Source organism: Cherax quadricarinatus, chromosome 43 (assembly GCF_038502225.1).
Source record: "Cherax quadricarinatus isolate ZL_2023a chromosome 43, ASM3850222v1, whole genome shotgun sequence".
NCBI classification, from domain to species: Eukaryota; Metazoa; Arthropoda; class Malacostraca; order Decapoda; family Parastacidae; genus Cherax; species Cherax quadricarinatus.
Genome location: NC_091334.1, coordinates 15,025,340 through 15,035,339, shown reverse-complemented (window position 1 = coordinate 15,035,339; position 10,000 = coordinate 15,025,340). Strand labels below are relative to the sequence as shown.

Here is a 10,000-nt window from a genome sequence, read left to right as displayed (position 1 = left end):
GCAATATATTTATAGATGGGGTTGTAGGAGAAGGGAATGCTAGGGTCTTGGCAAGAGGTGTGGAGTTAAAAGATAAAGAATCAAACACAAAGTGGGAGTTGTCACAGTTGCTCTTTGCTGATGACACAATGCTTGTCTGAAGAGAAGTTGCAAAGGTTGGTGGATGAATTTGGTAGGGTATGTAAAAGAAGAAAATTAAAAGTGAATATAGGAAAGAGTAAGGTTATGAGGATAAAAAGATTAGGTGATGAAAGATTGGATATCAGATTGGAGAGAGTATGGAGGAGGTGAATGTATTCAGATATTTAGGAGTGGACATGTCAGCAGATGGGTCTATGAAGGTGGAGGTGAATCACAGAATTGATGAGGGGAAAAGGGGTGAGTGGTGCACTTAGGAGTCTGTGGAGACAAAGAACTTTATCCAAGGAAGCAAAGAGGGGAATGTATGAGAGTATAGTTGTGCCAACACTCTTGCATGGGTGTGAAGCATGGGTGATGAATGTTACAATGAGGAGAAGGCTGGAGGCAGTGGAGATGTCATGTCTGAGGGCAATGTGTGGTGTGAATATAATGCAGAGAATTCGTAGTTTGGAAATTAGGAGAAGGTGTGGAATTACCAAAACTATTATCCAGAGGGCTGAGGAGGGGTTGTTGAGGTGGTTCGGACATGTAGAGAGAATGGACAAAACAGAATGACTTCGAGAGTATAAATCTGCAGTGGAGGGAAGGGGGGGGTAAGGGTCGGCCTAGGAAGGGTTGGAGGGGGTAAAGGAGGTTTTGTGTGCGAGGGGCTTGGACTTCGAGCAAGTGTGCATGAGCGTATTTGATAGGAGTGAATGGAGACACGTAGTTTTTAATACTTTACGTGCTGTTGGAGTTTGAGCAAAGTAACATTTATGAAGGAATTCAGGGAAACCGGCAGGCCTGACTTGAGTCCTGGAGATGAGAAGTACAGTGTCTACGCTCTGAAGGAGGGGTACTGATGTTGCAGTTTTATAACCGTAGTGTAAAGCACCCCTCTGGCAAGACAGTGATGGAGTGAATGATGATGAAAGTTTTTCTTTTTCGAGACACCCTACCTTGGTGGGAATTGGCCGATGTGTTAATAAAAAGAAATAAAATTTAGGCAAAAACTAAAGGATAAATTTATTCCTGGATATTTTGAAGAACATGAAATCTGTATACCAGGTAAACAACCACAGGTTGTGTACCTACTACACAGTCAATTCCTACTTTTTGTTGAGGCATCAAAGGCAAAAAAACCAATCATTAATGATATTCTAGCCTAAATATGCAAAACAAATTTATTACACTTAGGGTACCTTCAAATCACCTTCATAATATAATAATACACTCTGAATTTATTAATATGTATGGTATCGAAGGATAATACAGTGGACCCTTGCCTTATGATCAGCTCCCAACTCGAACAATTATGTAAGTGTATTTTTGTAAGTGCTTTTGTACGTGTATTTTTGGGGGTCTGAAACGGACTAATCTAATTTACAATATTCCTTATGGGAACAAATTCGTTTGGTAACTGCACCCGAACAGACTTCTGGAATGAATTAATATCGTAAGTCGGGGGTCCACTGTACTGTGGCCAATATAGTTTTTTTTTTTTTTTAACACACCGGCCATCTTTCACCAAGGTAGGGTGACCCAATAAAGAACAACTTTTATCATAATCACTCCACCACTGTCTTGCCAGAGGCACAATACTACAGTTCAGATGCCCTAATAACTGTAATATCCCCACCCCTCCTTCAGAGTGCAGGCAATGTACTTTCCTTCTACAAGATTCAAGTCCGGCAAACCAATTTCCTTGAATCCCTTCATAAATGTAACCTTGCTCACACTCCAACAGCATTTTTTTTTTTTTTTTTTTTTAACAAGTCGGCCGTCTCCCACTGAAGCAGGGTGTCCCAAAAAGAAAGAAAATCCCCAAAAAGAAAAAACTTTCATCATCATTCAACATTTTCACCTCACTCACACAATCGCATCATAAAAACCACTTGCCTCCGCTCGCTTCTAACATACTCTCACACGTCTGTTGAATGGCCAAGCCTCTCACATACAAAACCTCCTTTGCTCCTCCTTCCAACCTTTCCTAGGACAAACCCAACCCCGCCTTCCCTCAACTACAGATTTATATATCCTCCTAGTTATCCTCTGTTTTAACTGTTAAATCCATTTGTTTCCTAGGCTTTGTCAACTTATTACTCTTACTCCAAAACTTTCTTATTCTCAGCAAAATTTGTTGACAGTAACTCACCCATTCTCTCATTTGCTCTCCTTTAACACTCTCTCACCACTTAGCCAGATAAGTGAACTATAGATATAAATCCAGATATACTCCTGTTAACCCTTTTGGGGCCTAGTTCCTAGGCCTTTTGTGTATCCATATGCTCTTGTGCTACTGTCCACAGGATTGATATGGGGTGCACAATAAAGTAGACACTTCGGTGGCAAAATCTAAATCACCACTTAACCTCTCTCTTTCTATACTCCACCCTCCTGATATCACTTCTGCTTTGTAAAAACCTTTAATATGGTAACTTTTTTCTTACCACTATCTCATCATTCCACCAATTGCTCCTCTTCCCTCACACACACACTAACACTACATTCTTAAATCTACTCTATACCCCTTCAACTTCCTCTGTATTTATACTCTCACTAGCCCATCTTTCTCCCAACAGTTGTTTATATCTTACCCTAACTACCTCCTCCATTAATATATTAATTTTCACTTCTCCCTCTTACTCACTGATGCCATTCTCCTTTTATCCCATGTACCTCTTACTCTCACTGTAGCTACAATTAAATAATGATCTGATACATCTGTTGCCCCTCTAAAAACATGCACATCCAGAAGTCTACTTAAGAACATAAGAAAGGAGGAACGCTGCAGGAGGCCTGCTGGCCCATACTAGGCAGGTCCTTTACAATTCATCCCACTAACAAAACATTTGCCCAACCCAATTTTCAATGCCACCCAAGAAATAAGCTCGGATGTGAAAGTCCCACTCAAATCCAACCCCTCCCACTCATGTACTTATCCAACCTAAATTTGAAACTACCCAAAGTCCCAGCCTCAATAACCCAACTAGGTAGACTGTTCCACTCATCAACTACCCTATTTCCAAACCAATACTTTCCTATGTCCTTTCTAAATCTAAACTTATCTAATTTAAATCCATTACTGCAGGTTCTCTCTTGGAGAGACATCCTCAAGACCTTATTAATATCCCCTTTATTATTACCAATCTTCCACTTATACACTTCGATCAGGTCTCCCCTCATTCTTCGTCTAACAAGTGAATGTAACTTAAGAGTCTTCAATCTTTCTTCATAAGGAAGATTTCTAATCCTATGTATTAATTTAGTCATCCTACGCTGAATGTTTTCTAACGAATTTATGTCCATTTTGTAATACGGAGACCAGAACTGAGCTGCATAATCTAGGTGAGGCCTTACTAATGATGTATAAAGCTGCAGTATGACCTCTGGACTTCTGTTGCTTACACTTCTTGATATAAATCCCAGTAATCTATTTGCCTTATTACGTACGCTTAGGCATTGCTGTCTTGGTTTAAGGTTGCTGCTCACCATAACCCCCAAGTCCTTTTCGCAATCTGTATGGCTAAGTTCTACATCATTTAACTTATAAGTACTAGGGTTATGGGCACTCCCAAGCTTCAGAACCTTGCATTTATCTACATTGAACTGCATCTGCCACTTTTCTGACCAAGAATAGAGTTTGTTTAAATCCTCCTGAAGTTCCATAACATCTACGTTTGAATCAATTATCCTACCTATCTTTGTGTCATCGGCGAATTTGCTCATATCACTAGTAATTCCCTCATCAAGATCATTGATATATATTATAAACAACAACGGGCCCAAGACTGATCCCTGTGGAACACCACTTGTTACAGATCCCCACTCAGACTTAACCCCATTTATGGACACTCTCTGCTTCCTGTCAGTGAGCCATGACTCGATCCACGAGAGCACTTTTCCCCCAATGCCATGAGCTGCCACTTTCTTTAACAGTCTATGGTGCGGAACTCTATCAAAAGCCTTACTAAAATCTAAGTAAATAATATCAAATTCTTTATTGTGGTCAACAGCCTCAAAAGCTTTACTGAAGAAAGTTAATAAATTAGTTAGACAAGATCGGCCTCTTGTGAATCCATGCTGAGTATCATTAATCAAGCTATGCTTATCGAGATGGCTTCTTATAATCTCAGCTATAATTGACTAGTAATTTGCCTACAATTGAGGTCAGGCTTATTGGGCGGTAATTTGACGGTAACGACTTGTCCCCCGTTTTAAAAATAGGAATTACATTAGCCATCTTCCACATATCAGACACTACACCTGTTTGAAGAGATAAATTAAAAATATTAGTTAATGGTTCACAGAGTTCCATTTTGCATTCCTTAAGAACCCTTGAAAAAACCTCATCAGGACCCGGCGACTTATTTTGCTTCAGTCTGTATCTGCTTCACAACCATCTCACTAGTGACTGTGATGTTACATAATTTATCTTCTTCTAGCCCACTGTAAAAATTAATTACTGGAATATTGTTAGTGTCTTCCTGTGTAAAAACAGAAAATAATTTAAAATCAAGCACATTTCATTCTCTTTGTCAGTAAGATGCCCATAGTTATTTTTAAGGGGACCTATCTTATCTCTAACTTTTGTTCTATAGACCTGGAAAAAACTTTTTGGGTTAGTTTTAGAATCCCTAGCAACTTTAATTTCATAGTCCCTTTTAGCTTTTCTTATCCCCTTTTTAATGTCCCTCTTAATGTCAATATACTGATTCATAAGATGACCCTCACCTCTTTTGATATGCCTATAAATTCCTTTCTTATGCCCTAGTAGATATTTGAGCCTATTATTCATCCATTTTGGGTCATTTCTATTTGATCTAATTTCTTTATATGGGATAAACGCTCTTTGAGCAGCATGTATAGTGTTCAGAAAACTGTCATATTGATAGCTCTCTTCGTTACCCCAGTCAACAAATGATAAGTGTTCTCTAAGCCCATCGTAATCTGCTAAGCGAAAATCGGGGACTGTTACTGAGTTATCGCTACTATCGTACTTCCATTCAATGCTAAATGTAATTGATTTGTGGTCGCTAGCACCCAGTTCCTCTGAAATTTCTAAATTATTAACAAGGGATTCATTGTTTGCCATAACTAAGTCAAGCAGGTTATTTCCCCTTGTAGGTTCTGTCACAAACTGCTTCAAAAAACAATCCTGAAATACTTCTAAGAAGTCGTATGATTCTAAATTCCCAGTCAAGAAATTCCAATCAACATGACTAAAGTTAAAGTCTCCTAGAATTACTACATTATCGTGCCTTGTGGCCTTAACAATTTCCTCCCATAGTAGTTTCCCTTGGTCCCTATCTAAGTTTGGGGGACGGTATATCACTCCTAAAATCAGTTTTTCATGCCCCTCTGAAAATTCTATCCAAACAGACTCTGTATGTGTTACTTCAGACTTAACACCCGTTTTTATGCAACAGTTCAAGCGATCTCGGACATACAATGCCACCCCACCACCCTTCCCAATACTTCTATCTTCTTGGAACAATTTAAAACCCTGAATATGACATTCCGCAGGCATGTCCCGACTTTTTGAATTAAACCACGTCTCAGTTAAGGCAAATACATCAATGTTACCTGCACTAGCAACTAATCTCAACTCGTCCATCTTATTCCTAGCACTACGGCAATTAGCATAATAAACATTGAAAGACTCTCCTTTCTCTTTACCCTTCCTGCTCATTTCTATTTTTCTACTAAACCTATTACTGTCCTTATCACCCAAAGTCCCTGGCTTTTCAATATCTACCTCGTTCTTATTATTACTAGTTCCCCTAGAACTCATAATATTACTACACTGGGACTTCACTGTTTTCCTGCCAAAACCCATACCACTAACTACTCCTAGTTTAAAGTCCTAACTGCTCCCTCCACTGCAGTTGCCAGTGCTCCCACCCCACACCTAGATAAGTGAACCCCATCCCTGGCATACATGTCATTTCTGCCATAGAAAAGGTCCCAGTTGTCAATGAATGTTACCGCATTTTTCTTACAGTATTTGTCCAGCCAGCAATTGACACCAATTGCCCTGGACAACCATTCATTTCCAACTCCCCTCCTTGGCAAAATACCACATATGAGAAGGTTCCCACCCTTACTCCTAATTATTTCTATTGCTGACCTATACCTGCTAATCAGGTCTTCACTCCTACGTCTGCCAACATCGTTGCCTCCAGCACTGAGACAGATAATAGGATTACTCCCATTACCTCTCATGATGTCATCCAGACGGCTAACAATATCCTCCATCCCAGCCCCAGGAAAGCAAACTCTCTGTCTCCTACTCCTGTCCTTCAAGCTTTTATCCACCAATACATAGCTCAACAAACTGCTGTCATTATACTCTATATCATCCTTCATGTACGTACTTATTTATCATTTTTTATAATATATATTGCCTATCACCAAACCTCTTTCTATACAAAGAATAATTAAAGGCCCCCATTATCATTTACCCCTGTTACCCCAAACTTACCTACTATGCCCTCTACAATAGTTTCTCCCAAGTTCTCAAAATTTAATTTCAGACAAAAAGACACAGCAGATTATGAAAATTTCCAATTTCAAGAACATATGAATAATAAGAATAGAACAGCTATTGACCCTTACCATGAACCTCATGCAGAACTGAAGAGCCCCTTGACACAGTGCTGTAGGGACTACTGGATCGAGTGTTCACACTAACTTCTTCATCAAACTGAAAAATTATGTCAAAAAATAAAGGCATAGATAAATTTTCTGTGAAAGTTTTGAGAAGTATACAGCTAACTTTCAGAGAAAAATAAGTTTCTGTTAAGAAAAAGACAGCTTTCTGAACAAGATTTTATTTGACAACAGTTCAATGTCTTAAGATCTTTATCAAGTCAAAGATGATATCATTTGACGTATTGGATATCATTAGGATTTATCATTATACAGAAGATAAAAAATGCACACATGATAATGCATATTCATGGGTTTGAAGGAAAAGGTGAGCTAAGTGAAATCTTTGGAGTGTGATGAATCTTGGGATGGCAAAGCACAGTGATATACAGGAATTGTCATTTGGTTTCTGGTTGGTACATTTCCCCCAACCCCACTGCCAAAAATGTCCCTGTAGTATAATGTGAACCAGTGGTGTAGCTACACTAAATGACCTTGGTTCTCTTCAGTAATGTTCTGTGCAATGATTAACCCGTAAACGGTCCAAACATATATATACGTTTTTTCAACATCTGAAAGTATGTAAAAAAAAGTAGATCTTTTTGTTTTTTTACATTTGAAAATGTGTAAAAAAAACTTTGATCTACCTTTTTTTTTTGTTACATTTGAAAATATGTAAAAAAAACGTAGATTTACTTTTGTAGCACTACACATGTGAACGTAGATCTGCTTGGACCATTTACGGGTTAAAGCAGTTCCCATATATCACCACCTAGAACTGCCTCATTTTCTGATGGCCAGTTTGGCTGGCATCTTACCATGTCATAATGTGAATGTATATCTTGGTGAACTATGTACGTGTTGATGGTATTGAAGTGCCTACAATCATATTAGTGTTCCTGAATTCTGGATTTTAGATTCTGTGAAGTTTTGCCAATGTACTGTTTGTCACAACCACCACAGGGAATGGTGTATGCACACTAAATGGGTTATACAGTGGACCCCCGGTTATCGACCGTAATCAGTTCCAGAAGGTTGACCTAAATCCGAAAAGGCCAAAAACCGAAATATATTTCCCATAAGAATTAATGTAAATACAATTAATCCGTTCCAGACATCTAAAAATATTAACAAAAAATACATTTTTTAAAGATTAATTACAGTTTTACATACACAAAACAATGAGAAAGAAATATAAAAGACTAATTTTAATAATAAATGAACATTACATAGCTTTATTGAAGACTATTGCTGGAATATGGAAGAAGGCGAGGAGGGGAGAGGGAGGAGAGTTTATTGTTTGGAAGGGGAATCCCCCTCCAGAAGGACTTCAGGTATCAAAGCCCTCTCTGGGGTTACTTCCCTTCTTTGTCTTTTACTACCACTAGGACCAGCTTAAGTCACTGTACCCCTGTCGCACAAAAAAACTGTAAAGAGGTCTGTTTCTGGCAACTCTAAGATTTGCTTGAAGTCGGACAAGGTTTTGTCACTGAACATGTTGCAGATATGGCTTGTTTGAGCTTAGTCCGGGTGATATTTCTCCACAAAACTTTACAACTCAATCCACTTTACACACATCTTTAATCACTGAAGGCAGCACATTCTCCCCTCTCTCTTCCTCCTCCTCTGAGCAATTTCCTCAGCTGTGGTCTGCTGCTGTTGCAGATGAAGGTCTTGTGGCTCTTCAGTGGTTAGCTCTTCCCTGTGGTCCTCCACCAACTCTTCCACATCCTGGCCACTCACATCCAACACCATGGACTTCCCCAAAGCCACAATACATTCCACAACAGGCAGAGGGTTGACAGGGTCAGGGTCAGGGTCAGGGTCAGGGTCAGGGTCAATGGTCAGGGTCAGCTTCAAACCCTTCAAAATCCTTCTCTTGGACACATTCTAGCCACAATTTTCTCCAAGCAGAGTTTAAAGTCCTGAAAGTCACTCCCTGCCAAGCCTTACCTATAAGGCTTATGCAATGGAGGAGATTGAAGTGATTCCTCCAGAACTCTCCTAGGGTCAAGTAAGTGTCCGAAGTCACTTCAAAGCACCTTTGAAGTATTGCTTTCGTGTAGAGTTTTTTGAAGCTAGAAATGACCTGCTGGTCCATGGGTTGAATGAGAGGAGTGGTGTTAGGAGGCAAGAACTTCAATGCTATAAAACTTAACTCCACAGACAATTGGTCTACCAAGTTTGCAGGATGAGCAGGAGCATTGTCCAGTACCAGGAAGCACTTGAGTGGCAATTTATTTTCCTGGAGATATTTTTTCACACTCAGGCCAAACACTTAATGGACCCAGTCAACGAAAATTTGCATTGTGACCCATGCCTTATTATTAGCATTCCACAACACACACAATTTACTCTTGATGACATTGTTTTTCCTGAACACTGGGATTTTCAGAGTGATACACCAGTAAAGGCTTCACTTTGAAATCCCCATTAGCATTACCACAGAACAAAAGAGTAAGCCTATCCTTCATAGGCTTGTGTCCTGGCAGTACCTTTTCCTCCTGAGTGATGTAGGTTGTCTTTGGCATTTTCTTCCAAAAGAGGCCTGTTTCATCACAACTGAACACTTGTTGGGGAAGGAATCCTTGAATTCACATACAAACTCTCCAGCTGCATGTTTGTCTGACCTTGCAGCCTCGCCATGCCTTAGAACACTGTATATGCCACTACACTTTTTAAATCTCTCAAACCAGCCTTTGCTGGCCTTAAATTCACTAACAGCAGCACTCGTTCCAAGCTCTTTCTTTACTAGATCAGCATGCAACTGCCTTGCCTTTTAACAAATGATCGACTCCACAACACTATCTCCTGCTAATTGTTTATTGTTGATCTACACCAACAATAACTTCTCCACATCTTTGATTATTGGTCATCATTGTTTCGTTAGCATAACTCACGAAATCGTAATGACACGATTGCAAACAAACCATACCCCGGCTGGGATTGTACCCGCGGTCAGAGAGTCTCAAAACTCCAGCCCGTCGCGTTAGCCACTAGACCAGCTAGCCACAGCAAAATTCGTCCAACTAGGTATATTTATACACCGTGTCATTACGATTTCGTGAGTCATGTTGACGGCAGTGAAGGGACTTGAGTTAGAGTTCGTCACGGCCACGCTAGCTGGAGATTCGTCTGTAAAAACTTGCATTTGTGGTCACAGTGGTGCCTGTGCTAACCTTCCTATGGTGTAGAAATATATCTAGTTGGACGAATTTTACTGTGGCTA

At 39.7% G+C, this 10,000-nt stretch overlaps 1 protein-coding gene across 1 annotated transcript in view; it reads right to left on the bottom strand.

Moving 5' to 3' along the window:
* Positions 1 to 10,000, bottom strand: part of LOC128694125 (rab11 family-interacting protein 1) — a 130,424-nt gene that overhangs the window by 55,461 nt on the left and 64,963 nt on the right. Inside the window, exon 8 of the mRNA XM_070093600.1 lies at positions 6,739 to 6,826. Within this exon, the coding sequence (XP_069949701.1) occupies positions 6,739 to 6,826 (88 nt within the window). The remainder of the gene's footprint in view (positions 1 to 6,738; positions 6,827 to 10,000) is intronic.